This window comes from Archocentrus centrarchus, chromosome 6 (assembly GCF_007364275.1).
Source record: "Archocentrus centrarchus isolate MPI-CPG fArcCen1 chromosome 6, fArcCen1, whole genome shotgun sequence".
Taxonomy (NCBI): Eukaryota; Metazoa; Chordata; class Actinopteri; order Cichliformes; family Cichlidae; genus Archocentrus; species Archocentrus centrarchus.
Genome location: NC_044351.1, coordinates 12,963,870 through 12,989,334, shown reverse-complemented (window position 1 = coordinate 12,989,334; position 25,465 = coordinate 12,963,870). Strand labels below are relative to the sequence as shown.

Here is a 25,465-nt window from a genome sequence, read left to right as displayed (position 1 = left end):
TCTACACAAAAATTTGCATTTTCATTTTAATGAAAACTTTGATCATAAAAATATTTGATGGTTTCTAAAAACAGAAATGCATTATCAGCTGTTCTTTCATGTCTTCAGATTAAATTTATTCACTGTAGATTAGTATGAAAAAAGCTTAAATAGGAGCAACTCCAACAATTTCACTGTAGTTCTTAAATCTATAGGAAGCAGACACCAGATAGCTCTTATAATACTGATACAGTCAATTTATTAACTATTTGATCAGCAAAAAAAATAAGTAAATAGAAATAATCAGCTGTACTTAAGCAAGAAAGCAAGAGATTTTTTTTTTTTTTTAAAGTTAACAAAAGATCAGGTCAACTGATAAACTGAAGTGCTCTTTCAGGCTCTTATCTCTATGCTGCTGAAGCAACTGCGGCTTAAGAGCACTACAGGAAGCAACCCTTGCTGACTTGAGTTGACATTCATTTGCACAAATAAACCAGGATCCTAGCAGGACTGCTAAGATGCAAATATTAGATGAGAAAAAAAAGATAGAGGCAGCTTCACCTAGCACTCTTACTAAATACCAAACGTAAGCTCAAGGAAACAGAAATGTCTTCGCATAGAAACAGCATGAAAATAAGACTAAATTGGTGGGTGGGGGGCACAGTGCAACCTCACTGACCTCATGTGGGACTGCATGAGCAGAAAGAAGTACAATGATAAGACATTCTTATTTGAGCTGTGTTCATAAAAGGTAAATAAAAAATGGTGATGACTTGATTACTTTTCTATGTTATAGGTGCTGTTATAGTTTGATAAGGGCCATTTAAATAAATGACTCATTGGTTTCCTCTCCAGTTTGCAGGTTTTGGAAACACCCAAAATAATTCACCGAGCCTGCATTTTCTCATGTTTGGCCTATCATATCCTATCCTATCCTATCCTATTCTGTCCTATCCTATTCTGTCCTATCCAGCTGTGTGCTCACTGACTAAATGCCAAGCAAGAACCTCTCAAGACTCCAGCAGCTGCACTAAATGGGGTTTTTTAATGCAGTATGTCCATTAAGAATACACCACAGTTTGTATTGCAGTTTACTGCAGGCTTGGCAGGAGGATGCCAAATGGATTATGTATGCCTAAACATAAGATGTGATATCAATAATACAACAGATGATCTTAGGTCCAGTAGCAATTTTGATCTCATTTATCAGGTAAGAGGATCGTGACAGTGTCCCACATGTAATAAATGCTACATTCAAAGTAATTTCCCATCTTTAAACAGATTAACTGAGAAAAACGGTTGAAATCAGACTTTTCACACATCAAAACAAACACTGAGATAAACCTAATGGCAGTTTGTGAGATCCTATCTGTGTGTGCACTCCTCATCTCATACCATATCAAAGAGCAATGACCTTGTATTATGCAGCTTAACTGGCTTTATTACAACCTGCTTTATGGCATCTTTCTCTTTGCTGCACCATTACAAAAATAAGAGGACAGATCATAACGACCTTCAACTTGGTGGAGGTATTCCTTATGTCTTGGAAATCCCAATAGGAAACCTTTACGTTTATAATATTTGGTATCGTGCAATATGGATCCATCAGCTGTACTTAAGCCTATTTATCATCTGCAAAATACGTGAAATAGGTCATAACAACCACAAAATGTGCTGGTGTTTATGTTTGCGCCTCTGTGAGTGCGCTCAGTGGTCCAGGAATAACGCGCTTACTTCCAGAGGATGCTGTGTGTGCCGTGCGGAAGAAAAGATGGACGCATACAGGTTATACTCACTCTGCGTAGCCGGTGGACCATGGCAGCCGCTTGTTCTCCTTTAGTATAAGGATCGGTCTTGCAATGTGATCCGCCGAACACTCTATCTCGTCCGGCGACAGTCCCAGGAACTCCGGTCTGGTGTACGGGAATTTCAGCGGCAGATCCGAGCCGCTGGGATGGTCTCCGTTGGAGCCACCAGCCATCACACCTCCCATAAAATTGGCCACGGCCGACTTCACCCGCGTGAGCATGGTCCTGCTGCGGCGTGGGTCCAGGCAATGCGATTGCGTGAATGCACCCCCCTCCCCGCCCTACCCTCTCCCTGGCAGATACCCGCACGGCGACGCAGATTCCCGGCGTGAAAGGCAGACGCTCAGGAGCCGCGGAAACTCATCCAGCTCAGCTTTCCCTCTGCGAACACGGAAATAAAAGCTAAACACGTACAGCCAGGCAGAGCGCCACACCGGTCATGTGACAAACCGGTTGCTGCTGGTGGATTTGGTCTCGCTGGGAGCCTATCTCAGTGAGCTGCTTACTGTTGACAGTGCTGGAGGTCAAAGGTGCGTAATCCCGACGTGACGATTACCTCCTGAGTAAGGTACAACACAGCACTTTGTGGCTTACTAAAGGGGTGATCCATATATAATGGGAACTACACTGACAGTAAACTAGCTGTGATGATTGTATCAATTTCTGTTACACTATATGGTAATCAAGCAGTTATCTCAGTCTCTGCTTTCCCACTGCTGAGTCCCACTGATGGCACAGCTGTGTGAAATAACTCAAAACCCGCCGATTTGTTTGCTTTTATTATTCTTCTCTCCGTTTTACTTTATCAAAACACAGGATTTACAGTCGTGGGATAAGTGGTGGCTATTTGGACAAGCAAATATTTAGTCGTCTTTGAAACGGCACCCACACATCAAGTAGGTAACTACAAAAATACAAGCACGACAATATGACCACAGACCGTGATTATCTCTTCATCATGCCACCTGTTAGTGGGTGGGATATATTAAGGATCAAGTGAACATTTTGCCCTCAAATTTGATGTGTTAGAACTGTCAGTATCTATCAAACGTGGTCCAAGGAAGGAACAGTGGTGAACCAGTGACAGGTTCATAGGTGGCACATGGGGAGCGAAGATTGACCCGTGTGATCTGATCCAACAGACGAGTTACTGTAGCTCAAACTGCAGAAAAAGTTAATGTTGATTCTGATAGAAAGGTGTCAGAATACACACTGCATCACAGTTTGTTGTGTATTTGGCTGCTCAGTTGCAGACCAGTCAGGGTGCCCATGCTGACCCCTGTCCAATCCTGGAAGCACCAACAATGGGCACATGAGCATCCAAACTGGAGCAATGGAAGAAGATGGCTTAGTCTGATGAATCACGGCTTCTTTTACATCACGTAGCTGGCCAGGGGTGCGTGCATGTGTGTGTGTTGCTTACTTGGAGAACACCTGGCACCAGGATGCATTATGGGAAGAAGGCCAGCCAGTGGAGACAGTGTGATGTTTTGGACAGTGTTCTGCTGGCACACCCTTAAATGAAAACAGTATTCCCTGATGGCTGTGGCCTCTTTCAGCAGGATAATGCACCCTGCCACAAAGTCAAAATGGTTCAGGAATGGTTTGAGGAGCACAACAATGAGTTTGAGGTGTTGACTTGGCCTCCAAATCCCCCAGATTTCAATCCAATTGAACATCTGTGAATGTGCTGGACAAACCAGTCCGATCCATGGAGGCCCCACCTCACATCTTACAGGAGTTAATGGATGTGTTTCTAACATCTTGGTGCAGATACCGCAGCACACCTTCAGGGGTCTAGTGGAGTCCATGCCTCGATGGGTCGGGGCTGTCTTACCAGCAAAAGAGGGACCAACACAATATTAGGCAGGTGGTTATAATGTTATGCCTGATCGGTGAATAGCCTCTATATTCTGTAATATTCTGCTATGGAAAAGCCAACATTCAACTTTGAACCTCAGGTTCTGTAATAATGTACACAAAAAGAGCTGCATTCACCACAATAATGCATAAAAAACCCGAACTATTGTTTGAAATATGACATTTCCTGAGAGTCTTTCAGTGTCCCGTCATTTTATGTGTGTGTTCTCACCTTCTGATTGCATTTTTTTTTCCTTTCTGTTCTAAGAGTCAGTGGAAATCTTATTGACCGGGCATTAAGCCAACCCAGCAGGATGTGTGACTAGAATTTATGAACTTACACTGTAACAAAGCTCCATCAAATCCTACATACCACAGAACTACAGTCTGCAGAATAACCAAACCACAGATCGGACTCAATGGCTTCTTCAGTGTTGAAAGATGAAGTTGTTAAAAACACCCTGCTTATTATGATCTGCTCCAACTCAGCTGGTGATTCAAATTTAATCAAAATGAGAAATAAAAAAATTGGACACAGTCTATTCTTTCAACAAGCCCAAACAAGCCCAAACTATAGTATGAGCATTTCATGTCAGAGTTTCAAAATCCCAGGCAAAATTGATTTAAGTCTGGTCTCGATATTCACTTTAAATGGCAAAATCTGTTCTTTCTTACTAATAATATTCCACTTATTTGTGACACACTTGCCTGGTTTGGGTTTCCAGTCAAGCGTGACCAGATTAACCTGTTTTGTTGGGCTAAAGGTTTGCTTCAACTTACCAGCATCCTGCATTATTATATACTCAAATGATCTGTGCAAAAACACTTTATATGTAATGAAAGTATAAAATGCAGCAATTTTTTTTCATTATTTTAAAAATGGAAATGATTTTTCCCTTGAGAATCCTGTAAATTACAGCATGAATTCTGATGATCATAAGAAAAGCTTAGGGTTTGTGCTTTGAATTCAGGAACACTAAGTCACATTATCTTCTGTCTTAAATCTTAAACACCAATTAAAATTGTGAGCGAGCTTATTGCACAGACTGTCTCCAGTGAAAATGAATAAACTCTGATGAAAGTGCAGTTGTGAAATTGGCAGACTATAGTAAATCAATAATTCATGAGCTTGCCAGTAAAGAGCTCTACTGACCTAATTACACAGGAAAAACAAATGATCTGTGAGCAGGATGCAGGAGATGATGTACTCTACCTGTGAATGGATTTGCAGTCAGGCATAGCTGGTAAAAGATTAACCAGAATAATGAATGTGGCTCTTTTCTGTGCTAATCATAGCCTGTATACTGATAACATTCACAAAGATAAGCTCATTCCCCAGAAGACATCAACTATATTCTATTGAAGTGATAAACCTGAACAGTATAAACTTTCCAAATGACAATAATTACTTTATGGAAATCAAGTGCTTTTTTTTTTTTTCCTCAGGTGTTAACCACACCTGAGGCAGACATTCATTCACTTTTGTTCTGTTCAAGATGAAAAGTAGGAGTATTCATCTGTGAAACATTTATACAGCCTTAAGGCAGTTTATCTTCTCTTGATGAACTGAGTTGTCAAAAGCATCAAACAGGGCTCCACCTTGGCTGCCTTTCATGGTTTAAACAAATTGTAGTTTGGAAATTTAAAAAAAAAATTGAAATTGGGAAATAGGTGCCGTGATTTATTGACGTGTGCAAACATACACGGGAATGCAGTGTATAAGGCAAAACCAGAGTTTGTGCAATTGTAATGATTATGTAGTGGATTAAAATTTGGCTGTGCTTTTTCTGCATTCATAATTACATCAAGCTGAAATGCAGCCCCAAACCATGACAGAGCCTCCACTGTGTTTTATAGATGGCTGCTGACATTCTGTCCTGACCTCCTCTCCACATATTGACCATGAACCAAAAATATTCAAATTTGGATTCATCGCTCCATAAGTCCTGTTTACACTGATTTTTAGTCCAGTTCTTGTGTAATCTTGCATACCGCAGCCTTTTCTCCCTGTTTCCCCTCCTTCGGAGTGGCTTCTTGACAGCCATCCTTCCACTGAGGCCATTTCTGATGAGTCTTCAGTGAACATTAGATGGATGAACTGAAGGGTCAGATGCATCTCTCAGGTCCTGTGTCAGGTCTTTGCTGGATTATTTCCTGTTTCTTAACCTTTTATATGGCACTCATTGGAATACTTCAAAATTTCAGCCTTAGTGTGTTATTGGAGGGCACAAGACTTAATTGCTTTTGTGACATTTTTCAAATTGTGTCATTTTCATGTATAAAATCAAGATCAATGACGTAACCACATGTGTTTCCTTGCCTGTAAGTGTACAAGAAAAACACAGATGGTGAAAGGAACATTAGGCTATTTCTTCATGACCACATGCTTCTTAACCTCACTGAAGTGTGGGATGGGCGTCATATATAAAGTGTATGGACATGACCAAATATAGTCGCTTGTCCTTTAAAAAGTTAAGGATGTGGCTTTCAGCTTTCAGAAGAGAGAAGGCTTCACAGCCCGTGGATTTGGAATGAAATGTGTATCATATTGGTGTAAACCTCAGCTGATACCCCAGGATAAAGAGTGTCATCTGTCAGATGAAATTTCCTTTTTGAATCCCTAATTCGCTTTGAGCCCTGGAAGAGATGCAAGATAAAATGAGGTTTGTATCTCACTTTTTGCAGTAATTGTTCCACAAGTGACTGTGTCAAAACTGCAGATCTGTTGCTTGCTATGTGTTTCTGGGTTTTTTTTGATTGGCCTTCAGCTCTGTGATTGTTCTCAGGATTATGACATCGATGGCAGGGTCAGGATGGCTTGCAGAATGTGTTTGTTGTGCTAGCCTGCATGTATTTCTGTAATTAGTCTGCTCAAGAACTGAAGACTGACTCACAGATGGACAGAAATGGCACCCAATGCGCACTTACAGCACTCACGTATGGGCATGGATGATCGCAAAGGTTTTTGTCTGTTTATCTGCAGAGCAAGAACATTCTACAAACCAAAATGTGTTCTTAATATTGTGATTATGCACACTTATTTTACTTTTTGAGATCAGAATCTTATAGTCAGGGCTGGATTAGGTGACCTTGAAGCATCCCTCTGTTATGCTGCATAGGCTGCTGTCAGACTTCCTGTGATACACTAAGCATTTCTTCTCCACTCACCTCATTTCACTCCCCAGATATTTATATACCACTGCTGTATGCCATTATTTTTTATTTTTTCTTCCTCTGTGTTTTGCCTTTGTCTCCCTCTGCTCTCCTTTCCCTTTTCTATTTCCCCTCACCCCCAACTGGTCACAGCAGATGGCTGCCCCTCCCTGAGCCTGCTTCTACTGAAGCTATCTTCCTGTAAGAAGGGAGTTTCTCCCTTCCCACCTTCATCCAGTGCTTTCTCACAGGGAATTATCTGATTATTTGGGTTTTATCTCTAATATTTTAGGATCTGTACCTTACAGGATAAAGCCCCTTGAGGCAACTGCTTGAGGCAATTTGCAAATCTTATAAAACCATGTTTTATTTACAATAGAACACAAAAAGCATTTCAAATGCTTAAATTGAGACATTTTAATATTTCATGGAAAATATTAACTCATTTTGAATTTGATGGCAGCAACATGTTGCAAAAACCTTGGGACAGGGACAAAAAAAACAAAAAACAGCTGGATGAACATTTTTGCAACTAATCAAACTAAGTTAATTGGCAACACGACTGGGTATAAAGACCATCTGAGAGAGGCAGAATTTCTCAAAACTAAAGATCACCAATCTGCAAAAAAACTGCGTCTACAAATTGTGGAATAATTTCAGAATAATGCTGATGTGAAATTGATCTACAAAATCTGGAGAAATCTCTGTGTGCAGGGGAAAAGGCCAAAGTCATTACTGGATGCCCGTGATCTTCAGGCCCTCTGGCAGCACTGCATTAAAACCAGGCATGATTCAGTCATGAAAATCACTGCATGGGCTTACGAACACTTCCAGAAATCGCCATCTGTCCTAATGCCACCCAAAAATGTTATGTTGAAGCTATCATGCAAAGAAGACGCATGATCCATCCTCTCTCAGCTTAAGATGGACTGACGCTAAGTGGAAAACTATACTGTGGTCAGATGAATCAAAATTTTATTAATTTTTTTTTTTTGGAAAAAATAGACACTGCATTTCTCTGGACTAAAGAGGAGAGGGACCATCCGTCAGCATTTAGTTCAAATCCTTGCATCTCTGACGGTATGGGGGTTCATTAGTGATTATAGAATTGGCAGCTTGCGCATGTGGAAAGGCACCATCAATGCTGAAAGGTAAATACAAGTTTTAGAGCAACATATGTTCCCATCCAGGCAATATCTTTTTCAGTAAAGGGCTTGCGTACTTCAGCAAGACAGTGTTATACTGCATCTGTTAGAACAGCATGACCTTGTAGTAGAATAGTTTGGGTGCTGAACTAAAGTCCTCTAATGATGTAATGTAATAGGCAACCCTACGTCATGCTTGAGCATTTAAACAGAGCAGATATCTGACTACGCAGCAAAAAACACAAGCTACTACACTGAACACACAATCGTAGCATGTGATCAACCCAAGTGGAGTACAACAGCCACAAACCAGAAGGATTACACAAACAAATCTACTACCACACAAACCAAAATTAGTAACCAGTAATCCCAGCCAAAAATGATCTGTTGTCCTCACAACACAAATAGTCACCAAGTGGTCCTCTACCACAAGTTACTACACTTACAAAACACATTAAAGCAAATGGAGTAGTCACTGACCACATTTGTGGTCAGTGACTACTCCAAAGTGTGGCTCAACACCACAGTTACTGTCATCACCTAGCCAGCAATAGTCACTAGTGATCTACCACAAGTGGGCCAACGTCTCCACAACACTAAAGGTCACTGCACAAAACACCCACCGTATCATTAGGCATGCATAAATACTGATGTAGATGTACTGTACATGGGCATGTCCACAAAGCTGAAACTAAACACCACGTACCAACTCAGCTAGAGGCTGTACCTGTTATGACCACAAAGCCACAACTAATAAATGGTCTTAAAGTGCTCTCAGGATTTCCTTCAAAATTTTGTGTCACTGGTTTAACTTTGAGCAGCTCTCAGCCTAACAGACCAAAAAACAAAACTAACATCAGCTGCCTAGTCTTTAGTGCTATACCAGGTTCAAGGCAACTAATAACACTAAACTCCAAAGGCAAACTCCAAAACACCCCCCCCCCCCCCCCCCCCCCCCCCTGGATAACTGCCAAACACAATAAAAGCAACAAAGCAAAATAACCAACAAGTGCTTCAATGGAAGGACACCAGAGCTTGTCTAAACATTAAATTGATTATAAATTACTTAATAACTTCAGCTAAAAATAACAACCCGGCAAGCATGAAAGCAATCTGTGTCCTCTACCGCAAGGCAGCCTCAGGCATGCCTTTAGCCTCACCTTGTCAGGTCTACATTGTCAGTTAAGCCTTGGCAGCACCCAGAGGTGTAACAGATATGTTTTCTATGTTCTGTTATGAATAAAATATGGCTTTATGAGATTTAAACATCATTGCACTATGTTTTTATTTACAGTTTTCACAGCCTCCCAACATTGTTGGAATTAGGGTTGTACCTTTGCAAGATGTGTTCTGTTATTTAACTTGTGTATTCATGTAGTGGAATTTGGATGAAGGCCTTTAATGATGCTGCTTCATCAGTAGTGGGGGTTTTAAGCTTTATTAAGCAACTTGCCACTGATCTCACTGCCCAGCTACTTTCATTTTTTTTTTTAACTAAAATAATAAAATTATATAATGTTTCCCTTAATTATTGGCACTCATATGAGGCTAACATCATATTTTTATCATGTTTGTTTGTTTGTTGTTTAAAGAACAAGAGGGACTGAAAAGAGACACAAGTACTCACAGGTAATGAACTGCATTTGGATCATTATCAGAGTAGCCACCCCATGGTACTCTTAAAGTGTCAGCTTTTCTAGAAGTATACTGCAATAATGACATCTGTCATGATATGTGGAGTGTAAGAGTGAGGAGTCAAATGCAGGAGGAAAACTTCAATGTCAAAAGGTGAATGATTAATATAGGCTGTTAAAAGAAAGCGTACAAACAATAATCCAGAAACACGAGACAAATACTATAGCAGGGGCCTGCGACTTCAGGGTTAACCATGGGATTTCTGTATTACAAAGGTGACCCACTTTTTGCCGAGATAAATCACTATGGTAACTCATGCTGTGAACCGAACCTGCTCCAGAGCAGGGAACAGACACTGTAGCAATTAATAAGGGGGAGACAAATACTCAAATATACACAGAGGACTATTTATACATAGATGGCTGATTAGGGAACGACCAATAAGAACAGCTGGAAGTAACCAAATGACAAATATGAAACACAGACACAAGAGACTCACATTAACATGAAGACAGAAACAAAGGAACACTGCAGAGAGAAGGACAAGACAGAGGAAAGAAAACCTGTGAGGCACAATAGCACATAAATTTCAAAATGAAAAAATTTAGTAAAAGCATAAACTAGATTAAGATTTAGAGACACAGGCATCATATATCCCTTCATATATTGATAGTATTATTGATGGTGTTCAGTCTGTTCTGTATAGCGTGAAATCTTTCTCTCAAAATGTGTGTATTAGTTTTTATCTTAACAGCCTACATCACAAAATGTTGAATTACTTAAAAAAAAAAACTCTCTTTTTACATACATTCAGATATTAATAACTAATATCTAATCCATCCATATGGATGGATGGATGTGAAGCGAACCTTGATAATACCAGGAAGCTAGTTTGTCAGGTTCTGTATGTAGCCTGTTGTTTGATTCTCTGACCAGCAGATGTCACCAGCATGCTGAAAATGTGCTGTGGAATTCCTCTTCCTCTTTATGATAACCACACATCACTTGATGTATCTGGACTGGTTGTTGTTGTGGTTTCCTTACATCAAACTGCATATACTGTCACAAACTAGCAGAGTTGAATGTGGGGCTTTTGTTTTCAGTCGTTGCAGAACAACATCTCCCCCCTGCAGAATTAACTGGTGAGAGTGTCAGAAGAAAAAGAAGACGAAAAGGTCTGCTGTTGTTGTTGGAGAGGTATTCAGTGACCGTGCAATCTCTGGTGCTATATCAGTTTTTCACAATAGAGTGTGACATCACATAATAAAAGCTCTCTGCGGGTGCTTTAGTGTGCCAGAAAGATCATTTGTAGTCTCTAGCTAAATATTCTGTAACAGTGTGTGTAAACATATAAATAAACACATAGAAGCAGAGGACATAATCTGAGACTGTGCTCATTTGTGCTGCTTATTACATTATAAGCATACGTCAGTTACACTGAGTGAGTCAATTGCACTTGGTTAGCCCCACAGTTTTGCCACAAAGAAATGGATCTGTTATTATTTTCACTGCTGATTTTGCAGTTTAGGCTACATCCTGTTAAAAAATATGCAAAAATATTGTTTGCATTTTCTATTTTGTATCCTCATATTTGTATTTTATGTGTTTTACTTGCAATGAAATCTCATAACAACACAGAAACACTCTATGGTTTAATATCAAATTGTTCCCCAGGCAATGGTGCAATATCCCATAACAGTCATAATGAAATCTTAACTGCTTTTCTTCTGGCACATTTAGTCTATCAGACAGGCAGGCAGATGACCCACTGACATCATAACGCCAGTGAGTCATGTTTTAAAAGGCATGTGTCTGTATCGATAGCATAAAATCAAATTTGTACAAAAAATAACATGCTTGATGGGGCATGTGGTTTTAGTGCATGTAAACTAGCAGCAGTGGAGTTTATAACCTCTAGTCTTGCTATAAATCAGTAGTTTAACTGCAAAGCAGCTACACTAGCAAAAAATTTACTTCCCTGCTGAGAGGATGCACATCAATGTACATTTGAAGGCATGCACAGTATTTATTCACAATGTACATTAGGTTGGTATATGCAACTTACATACAGTAAAAAAATGTAAATAATATATAAACAAATAATATGATATATGGAAAATGGGAGTAAGATGTCATGAAAAGTGAATACACACACACACACACACACACACACACACTTGTAGAGCCTGGAATTGTTTGCTCTCATAATGATTTTATTTCATTTTTCTTTAGTGATTTCCTGATTTATTTTGAATTTACCCACCTCTGTGGGCTCTTTTACTCATTTCTCTTGTTTGTTTTTCCTATCGATTTTCTGCCTCACCTGTGCCTAATCAACCAATCACTCACCCCAGTATTTACACCTGTTTTTAATTAGCATGCCAGTTGGCTTGTTGCATTTTGTAGTTAAGATTTCCAGGAATTTTCTCCTGTTTTTTCCCAGTTAAAATTAATTTCTTTCCCTTGTGTGTACCTTGGGTTTTGGTATCAGTCTTTCTTTAGCAAGTCTGTTTTTTTGCCATCTTGCTTCTTCTTCTGAATTTGCTTGTGTCGTATTTTGTGTATTCTGTTGCATAAAGAGTTGGATTTGGGACTTTTACCTGCTTCTGATGTCCTGGATATGGGTCCTCACTTTTGAACTGTTACTGCATGTGCAAAGCTCTGGTCAATTTTTTTAGTCCAAGTAGTTTAAAAGTCTTAAAAGTGAGCTTAGCAGTTAATATACCCCCCAAAAAAACAAGTTATAAAGCCACAGATCTCATCTCGTGAAGTCAGATTTTAAATACTCTTCTCTGAACTTGTGAGCAACCAGCAACAACAATTTCTCAGTAACAGCTTGTGCCTGTCAGCTACTGGAACAGACTTCACTCAGGGAGCCATGAGCAACATCTCCTCTCACTCCTGCTAGTGACCACAGACGAGGCTTTCATAATTAACAAGGGCCAAGATTCCCTGACCTGTGTGCATGAGCAATGAAAACTATTGCTCTGACACTTTGTTAATCATTGTCCACAAAAGCAGTTTAACCTGCTATTGGTATCTAGGCAACAACTCCACTATGAAGGTATCACTCTCTTCTCACGTTATGGTGGTTACAAGCTCGACATTTTTGTGTGAAATATGCCTTTATCATCAGAACTTAATTAAGTTGCTAAAAATTTTCAGTAAGGCTCAAGAACTTAATTATTTTTTTGTATATTCTCTATATGCATACGTAATCACACACAGGGGCCGGTGAACTAATAAATAACATGTCCAGCGGCCTCTCGTCTCGCCTCCCTGGCTCTGCCTTTGATTTCCACCTGGGTTGTGTTTTTACACGGCAAGTCTGTAATATAAGTGCAGCCTTCATACGGCACTGTGCTGGGATCACCCGGCCCACCAGAGCACCTGTTTGAATTATAAGCTCTAAATATGTGACCTTTCCTTCTTGTTGAGAAATGCTCCTCCCTTATAACCTTTAGAATGAAGTTTTTGTCCAGTAGTTTTTGGACCTTTCTCAAAGTGAAAATCAGCGCACACCAGGGTGTGTACAGCTGAGAAAGTTTCAAATTTTCTGCCCAGTGTAAAAGACAAAAAAAAAAAAATCACAGTGTACAAACTATCGTTTAAGAAATAGTTTCATTTAATTCTTATTTTTAACAACAAATGCAACACATTAATGAAAGTAACTTATGTAACAACAAATTAATACAAGTAACATGCAATACTAGCTCAAAAATTTAGTACAACCCAGTGGCAACATCCAGGGTTGTAAAAGGCTGAAAAAAGAAAAAGAAAAAAGTGAGTAACATTGTTTTGCTTTTCTTCAATTTTTGTTTATTGTGTAATTGTAATTGTGCTTTCTCTTTTGCTGTTTTCATTTTTTCATTTTGATTGTTTTTTACCTGTAAGGCGACCTTGAGTGCCCTGAAAGGCGCCTATAAATAAAATGTATTATTATTATTATTAACAGGTGGGCCCAGACACAGGCACTGCACTTTTTTTTTTTACTGCCATAATAAAAATGCCACAATATAGCAGTTAACTGTACTGTCCAAAAGTCTGTGCCCCAGTTTTACCAAGCACTAATGTTCATGTCTGTATACAGTCTATATATGCACACTGCTAACCAAACTTGCTCACATTCGCTGATAACTTAGCACTCCACCCTCTAGTCCAAACAAGCCTGTGTGTGCTGTGTGTTGAGAAAAATTTGTTTAAATATTCACTACTGATCATTACTACTGCTAAGATGTTCACACCAGCTTCTCAGTTTCTCATTATTCCCACATTCAATCAATACTTCTTATAATTTTGTTTTATTTTACTTTAGTGTAATTTTTAAAATTCAAAATAATCCCATGTTAATATCATAGTGTTTTAAGTAATCAAATTCCACGCTTTCAAGGACCTGGACTACAACCACTACCCAAATTCTTTTGCTACTAGGAAACAATAACCTACAGACAGCGAGCTGACTGAAGAGGTTTGCTGACAGCTGAGACCAAACGCAGACAATGGACACGCTGTCCACAGTCTATGTGACGGAAATTTGTTTGGTAACAGAATTTGAACAACAACAAAAAGTTAGTTATGCAAGCCTCGTCTGGAAGGATGTGAATACCTGACCGATAATGCTTTAACTTATTCCGAGCATTTATTTATTTTTTTTTAGATCAAGCTGTTTGAATAGATTGATTGATCTCTGGGGGGTAATTAAAGGACACAATAGTAAATAGAAATATGTTATTTTTACGGACAACAGAAGGAGAACAATGGAGCAGGAAGACAGAGGCTATATGTAACTGAGGCAAATATGCTGCCACTCTGAAAGAGCCTCTTCTCATCTAGCTCCTCTCATCAGAGCGCTGAAAGAGCTTCCTGGATTTAAGACTCTTTCAAGTCTGTTCCACTAAGAAGCAACACATCTGGTTTGCTATGTTACGATTAACCGACCGTAGCCCAATTCAGCCAAAAAACTCGACAAAAAAATAACTCTGCATCCCCCGTTTGTTAAAAATGAACATGACTGTTAGATTAGCAACTTTATAAACATTTGTTTAACTTATTTTTTGTACTTATTTATTTTTTCTTTTCTGTTTTGTTTACATTAGCATGTCAGCAAGAATTTCTGCACTGGGTTAAGGAAAGGCCAGGATGTCAGATGGAGGGAAGACAGCTGTGGACACAGTTGTCCACATAATAACAGAGAACAGGACTTGTTTCTGCTAGGAAAAAAAACGTGTTGTTTAGTCATTAAGAAAGTGAGTATTGATCCCCAACAATTCAGGATCTTCATGTTTTTTTAGGCTAAAGAATATGACTGTTGGACATCATTGGGAAGTCTTGCACTGAATTCTGTGGCATAAACTCGAATGCTGAAGGAGAAGGTGAGGAAAAAGCAAACTGATGCTTGAAAACCATATTTCATAAGAGATGTTTGAGTGAAGCAGGTGTGAAGGGTTCCAGGGAGCAAAGATCTTCATATGCATGTGCAGCTCACATCTCTGCAGAATTCTGCATATTTCAACCCCCCTTACTGACATCCTTTCACCTCTGTTTTTGCCTGAGGTATCTACAGATGAGACGCACAAACGATATAAAGGTCTTTGATGCTGTCGCTCTTCGCAGACCCCTGCACCCCTGTGTGATCCATTTATCTTTGTTTTTCCATCTTCCAAGCAGCTTGGAAGTGAATGAATGACTATGTGCTGAAACTAATTTGCAAGAAAACAAAAGAAAAAAAAAAAAAAAACAGAAACCCACAGACTTTCATGTTAAAAAGCCCAACAGAAAAAAATGGCTCTATAACTAATACACCACTTCATAACCACTGTAGGGATTGATTTTTTCCACCCCCGGTTGTTGGTGGGGTGACTGTAGCTTAGGAAGTAGAGCGGCACACCGACTAATGGGAAGGTCAATCAGGCTGCTCCAGCCTGCATGTCAAAGTATGCTTGGGCAAGATACTAAACCCCAAGCTCCTCTCTGATGTGTTCATTGGAGTGTGAATGTTAGCTAGAAAGCACTTAGTCATAGAAGAAAGTGCTTGTGTGAATAGGAGAATGAGGCATGTTGTGTAAAGCTCTTTGAGTGCTTGAGTAGAAAAGTGCTAAGAACCAGACTGTTTACCTTTTTAAAACTTTTTTTAAGGCTTGGAGCTGCAGATGTGGCCACTTTGTCTGACAGGTGGCTGTACCTGTTATCTGTTTCCTCTGCTTAAGTCTCTGAGCCTCTCAGCTGTGTTTGTGGTGTTGGTTGTGTATCATCGCATCATTCTGTTTCATGTTTCCCACGCAAAAGCTGGGCTTTCTATATAATTTTTCAGACATTGTAGTCCCTGTCACTCATGTCACTTGATGCCACTATCAAATATGTGTTTAGTCTGCCTGAATGGAGGACTTGGGAGAAATATCCAGCTCTCTCCAGTAGCCAGTACTACCTGCAGGGCTCTGATTGCTAATCTTAGTCACCAATGCTATGGTCTGAGTCCTCTTTCTCATAGTTTTTCAAACACTCTGAAGAAGCTCAATTATTTTCTAAGTCTAGACTCTGACTGGTGACCCTATCCCAGGTCTAGTTGGCATGTCCAGCTTTTCAGAGGAATGCATCATCATGGTGGGCATTTCTAGTGAGATGAAGAGTGTGTGCCAGGCTGGGAATTTGAGCTATGTTCACCAACTGTCAGGTCTTTGACATACTCAGCCCTATTTAAAGGAGTCATTATTTCATGTTGTGAGTTCCCCTGTCATACATCTGGGATACAGCCACCAGAGCCTTGCATTTTTAAAATCATATGGTTGGTGATAAATTGAACCATAGAGGATAATAGTGGGGTTGGAAGGTTTTGGCTCTGAAAAGGGTCTTTATCAACAGACACGTTAAGCGATAGCGGATATCATTCTTCTTCCAACTGTGGCGCGGCAGTTTGGTGGGGCTGGTAAGGTAAATGCCAAAGAATCTTAAGAATGCTGCTCAAATGCAATAAAATAAATGTTATTCTCCTGGACAAACTTATATCACTGCAGTACTTTACTATGATTTAATGAGAGGAATAAAACATTTTTGTCATCATGAAACAGAATAATGTAATAATATGTTGTCTTGTGCAATCAGGCAGTTTTGTCATTATTATAATGAAATTACATTCCTGATGAAATCTAATGGATGACTAAAGGGTCAGCTTAAAATAACAAAACATATTTTCTCACCTACAGCTAACGAGCCATTTTATATTTTTATTGGTTTTATGTGTCTTGACTTTGATTTATCTGCCTCTGAGATTTGTAGAGTTTTGACGGATGGGCTGAAGACATGAAAACATTTGTTGTTTGATAATCAAATCTATTAAAAAGTTTTAACAACTATATCTCTTTCTAATCATCTGGAGTTACCAATAGTCGGCAAACTCGGGGCAAAGTCTCCATAAAGTCACTACTTTAAACCAAAATTCAGCGCGGCACACAGCCATAGTGAGGTCCACAGGAAACATTTTGTTCGCTTCTACTAAAGAAATCCTACAGATGGATACATCTCAAAACCTCATCACACGGCAAATAAATATGGAAATATCTTTGCTCAGTTAAATGGGTAAAATGACCTTTTGATGTAATGATTTATTACTTTATTACAAGGTACTATTCATTCTATTGGGACATACATTATCCATCAGCATGGGGGTGGACAACATGTTGACAAAAGGTCACTCATTAGCGGAATTTCCCATTCACACGTTTTCAATTGAAAGGTCATACTGTTGCATAATCCCAGAGCTTGGCAGGCTTCAAGTGCTTAGATTGGCAAGAGACGTGACCTCACAAAACGCTCCATTTTCTGCAGAAATAACACACATAAATTTCTGTTCTTGTGCACCAACTTCATGAAGCACAAACTGTGAAATGTTCCATGTAGTGAAAACAGAAACAAAGACAATGTAATATTCAGCACATCAGCATGTATATCTCAACTTAAGATGTTAAGATACTTTTTTAAACATTTGCACAAGCCGTTACAGACAAACAGCTGATGCCCAATAGATTTATATATATTACTTCTATTTACAGACATTTAAGTGCTTTTTATGTACAAATATGCAGCACTTGAATTAATATGTACATACGCTGGTACACAGTGAACGCATATATACGTGACATCTATGTGCAATCTTGATTCAATATAGCTTTTTTGGGGGGTTGGAGGGGAATAATCACTTTAGTCTGACAACCATTATAGTGTCGCACATTGCACTGATTTTCAGGAAATTGTTCATCCCAAGTGCAAATGAAGCCAAGTCACAGAGCCCCCAATGCTGCAGGATGTCCGAGGAAAATCAGAAAGCGTGCTGACGTGTTGTGTGTGGAATGCGTGAGCTTCTTCCCAAGATTTTACGAAAGACATGGAAACAGTGTGCGTGAGAAGGTGGGCTGACTTATCCAGCAGTGGTCGGTCTCACTTCATCAAAGCCCCCTGCCCTCCATCTGTGAGTGCATGTTTTTATGCATTTTGAAGGGGATCCCATTTACCACTGCTGAGCAATAATAAAAGCCTTCAAATTTCGGACCGTCTTGTGCACGGTCCTCTGAATAAATCATAAAAGTGCACATAACCACAAAAATCTGGTTGATAAATGTAACTCCACATGCTTCTTTCCCTTTTTTTGTTATTTTACTTTTTTCCCTCGGGTCAAAGGAAAGGTCTGAATTAGATTTATACGCCACTAAAATGCGATTCTTCGAAAAGCCACAAAAAGGCAAAAACTAAACACAAAGGAAGAGGTGATTTCCTTGGTTACTTGGAGACGAGTGGTCTGGAAGAGTCGTTTTCACCATCACTACACACGTCTTGGCTGCTACATGGGTTTTATCTTTGTAAACACTCTAACAGGAAAGCACTGCGGGGAGGCACAGCCACCTTTGAAAGCATCGGGATTCCAGGAAAAGGTTTTAGCTACAAAAAAAAAAAAAAAAGCACTCAGAAGAACTCATGTTGGAATCTACAAAATATTGAATATTGACGATTTATGATTACATTCAAGAGAACAATGTAATAACTTCAAGCCTGCACTCATGTTTTTCTCATTGTTTTTCTAACGTTTCTGCTGAGGTTATTTAAAAAATACAATAAAATAACATGTTTGCACACTTCCTGTGCACATGCAATGTGTCCATATTTTCTGCATTTGTAAACTTCACATCCCTATTTTGCATGATTTCCATGCCAAAAAGCTTGATTTAAAAAAAAAAAAAAAATAGAATTTTCATGTCACTTGTGCCACTTGGTGCCACTGCCAAATATGTGTTTACTCTGCTTGAATGGAGGTCTTGGAAGAATTATCCAGCTCTCTCCAGTAGCCAGCACTACCTGTAGGGCTCCGATTGGTCATCTTAGTCAGCAAAGTCGTTCTGCGGAGGCTGCTGTCTGAATCCTCTTTCTTGAAGTCGGTGTTGATTTTGCGGCAACAGGAGAAGCATTGCACGAAATCCTGGAGGAGGTGGCCGCTGAAGATCATGTATATCCATGGGTTACAGCAGCTGTTGAGGCTGGCAAGGAGTGCAGACAGAGACACTGCTGTGTTCTCAGAATCTAGAGAACAGAGAGAGGAAGGCGGGAAAGGATGATTAATCCGCAAAACATCTGGTACAGGCTGTAGAAATTCCTGCTTAACTCAGTTCCTCTGTTGTCTAAATGAAACCTAAATCTGACAGATACCCACATTCAGAAAGATATACAATTATGCCAAAAGTTATAAGAAATCTCTTTTGCAAATACAGCTTGTTTTAAGACTTGTTGAATCAAGTGTCATTTTCATAATATTAACAAAAAGCAGTGTTCCATCTCCTCATACACTGACACTGGGGCAGAAATCTTGCATATATTTTAAAGCACCTTAAGATTAATTTGTCAATGTGGAGTTTTGTTTCATAGACTTAAATATGTCAATTCTTTACATCTGAGATGTAAACCATTCGATCATAGGAAACTGTGATCTGCTGGTGCTGTCGCTGCCGCTGAGCTCCTCACAGCAGTAATAAAGAAAGTGAAGGAAACATTTGTTGCAAAGGAGAAGAAAATTAGTGAGAGGGTCTATTTTTACTCTGACCACCATCGTTTTCTTAACCAAGAAATGTTGGTGCCTAAAACTATACAAACAATGACCCATAATGAAGAAGCAAAAATAGAAAAAACAAACAAGCTGAAGCTGCAAAAAAAAAAAAAAAAAAAAAAAAAAAAAGGGAAAAAAGACGTCCAACTCAGGGTGAAAGTTTATTGAAACCAACATAGTAGGCCTACACACACACACACACACACACACACACACACACACACACACACACACACACAAACACACACACACACACACACACACACACGTTTAGGGCTACCCTGTGTGTTGAAATGTGATGAGTGAAAGTCCTGGCCTGGACTGAGTCAGCATTACCTCTCTTCTACCAGCAAGGAGGTAATGCTGCTGCTCGTGCAGTTGTTTTGCCATGGTGTCTTTTCAGAACTAGTCCAAATTTCTATAAATTTGAGTATAAACATATTTGTTGGAAAACAGCATCTGCAAATTGCATCTGTGAATCATCTGTAAATTTCCTGTAAGTTTTCCTCTCAGCGATTCCAGCTTCAGGCCCAACTTTTTGGGGGCCCTCAACGTGCCAGCGAACTGCCACAATAACTGACTTTGTCATCTAATTACAGTTGTCATCGTTTGTGTGTGAGTTGGGGGAATTATTCATCTTGCCATTGCTACAAAATCTTTATTTCAAAACATCAGACAGGCAGATGAAGAGCGATACAGGTAACTTAAAAAAAAACAAACAAAAAAAAAACTAGCCACTTCATCGCATTCAGCAAACAACTAAATTGAATTAGTTTAGTTCCATTCATCCACTATCAGACTGATGAGCCTTGGGTATGAGTGAGTATGAGTGATGAGTATGACTGATGAGTAATAAATCTCTCATTTTATTTCCATTACAAATTTGTCTCTGTTTTGCCTGGTAACATTTGCATATTAGTGTCATAATATAGTGATATTGTATAAATACTATATAAGCTGTATGAAACAGGTTTTACTAATGTTTGTTTTAATTAAAAAAAAAATTAAAATCTGAAATAATGCATACTGATCAAAATATTTTCAAACACTGAGGAGAGACAGGTGTTGGGCCACAGTGAGAGGCGGTGAGTACTGAGGAGGACTGAGAGAGAAACTGACAGAAAGAATCCTGAAGGCAGGCAGACAAAAGGAGATAAAAGGAGCCTCCTTCTGCACATCAAGACACCGAAATGCGTTGTTGACACAAAATTCATGCTACTGCCCGTGACATGGTTTTAAAGCTCTTCCTACTGTATAAAATTTGGCCACTTAATGTCTCAAACGCAGATACAGATGTAGGTCTTTGCCTCTAAAATCTCTTTGGAAAGCTCATGTTTTCAAAATCTTCTAAAATATACGGGTGTGTGTGTGTGTGTGTGTGTGTGTGTGTGTGAAGGTAAGATGCTACACTCTGCTATATAGTTTTTAAATATTATGTATATTTACACAAATGTTGGTTTTGTTTGCCGCATAAGTTCGTGCGTAAAGGCGTGCGCGTTTGGATTTTTCCTTGAGCAATGCGATTTTTCATTTTTCATTTTCGTGACAAAGTTTTGTCTCTGTTACCTTTTTTTTTTTGGTTGTTATTCTAATCATTTTTAGTGATTAGTGATTAGTTAGTAGAATTGTGACATTTAGTAAATATTAGGTTAATTTCTTCAGCACTCACCATCCCACTGGAAGTTTTCATCCCACACAGACCACATCTGCACTGTGAAAAACGGTGCCCAGCAAACAATGTAAGCCAAAACTATTACAAACGTCATTTTAACGGTTCTCAGTTTGGCTCTTGAGATAGTTGTAACGCTGCTCACTGAGTTCTTTCCAATCAGCCCGTTCCTGCTTGCAGCGCCAGCCATCGTTTTTCTTTTCTTGTATTTAATATTTTTCCAAATACTGTGGCAGATGAACCCGTAGCACATCATGAGAATGACCACGGGCACGAGGAAGATGCCCAGGGTTATCCAGGTGATGTACGCCCGAGTACCCCAGGGCTGGATAAAGTGTGCCCAGCAGTCGTAGACGCGCGAGCCGTTCTGGATCTCGCTCAGGGAGAAAATGAAGTACTGTGGACAGCTGAGCACCAGGCTGCAAATCCACGTGGAGATGATCATGATGTACGAGCGCTGGGTGGACTGCTGTAGGGTTTTCAGAGGGTGGCAGATGGCAATGTAACGATCCAGGGTCATCATCACCATCATGTAGGTGGACGCGAACATTCCCATCACCTGGAGGTGCTTCACAATCCTACACAGAAAGTCTGGGCCGTAGAAGCGGAAGGTGATTTTCCAACACAGCTGGGGCAGCACCTGGAAGAAGGCGACCACCAGATCAGCCAAGCTGAGGTGTTTGATGAAAAGGTGCATCCGCGACATCTTCTTCTTTGTGTTGTACATGGCCAACAAGACGCTTACATTTCCGATCACAGCAACCACAAATGTGATGCTCAGAACCATTATCTCGATTTGAGCCACCTCCTCATTCCTTGCAAACGGATCTGACCCGTTGAGGTGGCCGGTGCTGTTTCCAGACGTTCCCATCATTAGGTCAGTAGTGGCACTGAAAACCAAAGACTGGTTCTCTCCGTTCAGGAGCAGCGCATTGTATGGAGTGTGCATGGCACTGCCCCTCTGTGCGCCCTAGCGAGATCCAGTGCCAGAGGGGCTGTAAAGTGCCTCTCCAATCCGTATATGGAGCTACCTGATGCTCGCAGAGAGAAACTCGTTGCTTTCTGAATTGTATCTGCTGTCAGCGCTTTTTAAGCTCGAGTCGGATTTCAGTCTGCGTGCGCAAAGCGGATGCACTGCAAAAAAAAAAAAAAAAAGACATCTCACGCCAAATTAATTGATATGGTGACAAGTTTTAAAAATATATTTTTCCAAACTAGAAATAAACATAGACATAAACGTTTTTGTTTTTTGTTTTTTTTGTGAAGTTGTATCAATCACAGTAAAGTCTTCAAATATGCATTTTCTTGAAACTGCTGTTGGGTGTATTGGGTCAGAATGCATAGTGCTGCTTTGCTTATTTATTGTCTTGCTTTGTTGTTGTTGTTTTCCTGTTTGTTTTGTTTTGTTTTTTGTTTTTTGTTTTTTTCACTTTAAAATGTTTCAAAGCATGCCACTTCCACAGCATCATGGATGGCTAAGTATTTTTTGCAGTGCAGAGCCAAGCCCTTCCCGATGCTTTACACAACCTCCACATCACCACAGCTCCGCGTAGGTCATATTTTTAGATGGCAATTTTGTGGGATGCACTGAAAAATTCCAGTGGAGTCCACTGGAACACATTAAAATAAATAAATAAAAGTTTATAGAGTACCAGTCAAAGGTGTGAGTGTCCAAACTTTTGACTGGTACTGTGAATATTTGAGGTCCTACAAGAACAGATAGTCATATATAACACTCATTACAGTAAAGTGAATTATTTTTTATTTTTTAAAATAATTAGTTGTGGAGAAGAATTGCTATAAGGTAAGTATATGTTAACTTGCAAACATTCAGGGCTCTAAATGTATTATTGTGATGTTGCTTTAATAGGAATGCATTGGCCAACAGATTGGAATGCTGTTTTTGTTAAAGCCCGGAGAAAACTGGACTTAACAAAACCGTTTAACCGAACTGTGTTTCTCAAAGAAGGACCAGGCATGGTTTTATTCATGTTAAGTTTTCTAATCAAATTTCAAGCTGCAAGAAATTCTTGTTGATCATTAATAACATTAAAATGAGCTGATTTGTTGTTGCTGTTTGTAAGTCTGTGCAATCAGTATGAGAAGTCATGAATCTGCCTTGTCTGAACTTTGCTTCTGTAACTAACTTACTATTGCCATAAAATGGTTTTAATATAAAGAATCAAAATGCATTGAAATCATATCAGAAACACATATTTGAACAAATTTAATGTTTGAACCCATGGAGAGGTTTGAATTTCTTTTCAGGAATATCCTGCTGAGCATTTCATCATGTACCTTTAGTGGGCCTGTTTTGCTTTTTGTCAGATCCACGCTGTTACAAAGAAGTGTACAAAGTTTTGTTTGAAGCCGTGTGAAGCTGTTGTTAGAACATCCTTAATAATGTAACTTTTCCGTGCTTTGAGCAACACTTTACAAAATTTTCTTCACCCTGAATGTATTTCTTTGGATGCAGACATCTCGGGGGCACATATAACTCCAAATATATTCTCTAAGATATGAGTATAAAGGAGTTTCCAGCACATCAGTGGGAACAAAAGATGAAGGTGAAGACAGCCTCATGCTGCTCAATGGAGATCAAATATCCTTAAATAACAAAAGCAAAACACATTTCACAGAAGGACTTTCAATTTTTATTATTTATTTATTTTTGTTTAACATCATCACAGTAGTCTGCCCTGCCTGCAACTTTCTGACTGTCACCTCTGTCTCTCATGACCTCCACGGTTTGACCTTCCCTCCACTGTCGCTTCCTTGCTTCTGTTTTTAGTGATGCTAACTCAGTTTCCAGGTGACCTATGATGTAAATTGAATATCCCAGTTTCCGTTGCAAAAGCACAAGATTGCAAACTGGCTGCCGGTGTCTGGCAGCAATTTGCCTTATCTGACTCATGTGCTGATAGTGAGGATGGTTATCTTTATTGCGTTCACATTGCACTTATCTTCCAGATCTGCTCTTTCATTTCCGGTTGAGCTCATATTATGAGTGGTGCGAACTGGAACTCCAGTCCTAAAATTTCCCGTGCACTGGTTAAACTGGTTCAGTGCTATAATTAAGTTTTCTCAGCGATCCCTCATGTCCATCTCTGATAATCTTTCCATCAGAATCATAGCAAGAGTAATTTCTGATGCTGTGGGCTTCTGTTGACCAGCAGAACTGCTTCCTCCCTGGGAGCCGTGTTATGTGTTAGGTTACTATCCATCTACACACTCTGCCGCAGCTTTACCATGTCTTGGGGGTTCAAGGATAGCACAACAGATGGCTTCCTTCATGCTGGACTGAACCACATTTACCCTCATCTCCTGTTTTGAATATATTCACCAGAGATGTCCAGTGCTGTTATTACAGCTCCAGGCTTGATTTGTCTTGTTGTGTTATGAAGCACGACTGCTCTGTTCATCAACCTCAACTATGTTCCTGGGCTCAGGAATCATGGGAATGCATGTTGTGTCTCCAGTAGCTAGTAGGAGTGAGTCTGACAAGTTTTAAGTGTCAATAGGAGCTGCTCAGACTCTTTGTAAGCATTAAAAAAAAAAAAAATGAATAAAGGATTTAAACAATGGATGTCATAATGCTTTTTCCAAATCATCTTCTTGAAACACTTATACATCTGCCTTCAGGATTCTTATACCACTTTAGTACTTTGAGATTCAGAGTGGAATTTAAAACCTCTTTAAATTCTTTCATTTGTACTTTCTCAGAAATCTTTCATTTTAAGTAAACTGAGTAGCCACAAAGGGAAAGAGTTCATTTTGTTCTACAAGGGTTTTCTGAGCTAAACCTTCAAGATAGAATGAGTAGAGCTGCTACTCCTCTTCATCAAAAGGAGATAGGTGAGGCCTCCTAGGAGGCACCCAGCAGGGATCCAAACAGACTCAGGACATGCTGGAGAGATTACATCTCTCAACTGGCTTAAGAACCACCTTGTGTGCCTCTCCAGAAGAGCTGGAGGAGGTGGCAGGGGAGAAGGAGGCCTGGATGTCTCTGCTTAGACTGGAGTCTTGGACTTGGATAAGGGGCAGGGGATGGCTGGATGGATGGCTGGATGGATGTTTCATGCCAAGAAGGTCTTGGGTTTGGAGCCACAGGCCAGGTATGGCTTTTCTGTTT

General features: G+C 39.7%; 2 protein-coding genes across 3 annotated transcripts in view; both read right to left on the bottom strand.

Moving 5' to 3' along the window:
* The window catches only part of ppm1h (protein phosphatase, Mg2+/Mn2+ dependent, 1H), a 32,647-nt gene extending 30,639 nt beyond the window's left edge, over positions 1-2,008 (bottom strand). Inside the window, exon 1 of the mRNA XM_030732260.1 lies at positions 1,776-2,008. Within this exon, the coding sequence (XP_030588120.1) occupies positions 1,776-2,008 (233 nt within the window). The remainder of the gene's footprint in view (positions 1-1,775) is intronic.
* Positions 2,009-16,258: 14,250 nt separating this feature from the next.
* On the bottom strand, positions 16,259-22,380 carry avpr1aa (arginine vasopressin receptor 1Aa). 2 transcript variants are annotated; one of them, XM_030732348.1, is made up of 3 exons: positions 21,334-22,380; positions 18,923-19,144; positions 16,259-18,508 (listed from the first exon to the last, which is right to left on the bottom strand). In XM_030732348.1, exons 1-3 carry the CDS (start codon positions 22,280-22,282, stop codon positions 18,411-18,413), a joined length of 1,269 nt encoding a protein of 422 aa, XP_030588208.1. In that variant the 5' UTR covers positions 22,283-22,380; the 3' UTR covers positions 16,259-18,410. The 2 variants fall into 2 exon arrangements, with proteins under 2 accessions (XP_030588208.1, XP_030588209.1); XM_030732349.1 differs by having other exon boundaries at positions 16,259-19,144.
* Between the last annotated feature and the right edge of the window lie 3,085 nt (positions 22,381-25,465).

Bases quoted from the DNA above. Each gene is read 5' to 3' on its own strand.
- avpr1aa (XM_030732348.1), bottom strand. From the start codon at position 22,282: ATGCACACTCCATACAATGCGCTGCTCCTGAACGGAGAGAACCAGTCT. The intron at 19,145-21,333 runs GTGAGTGCTGAA...TCTGTTCTCTAG, and splicing joins TGAAAACTTCCAGTGGGATG to ATTCTGAGAACACAGCAGTG. The intron at 18,509-18,922 runs GTAGTGCTGGCT...TTTTTTTTGTAG, and splicing joins GACCAATCGGAGCCCTACAG to CTAAAACCTTTTCCTGGAAT.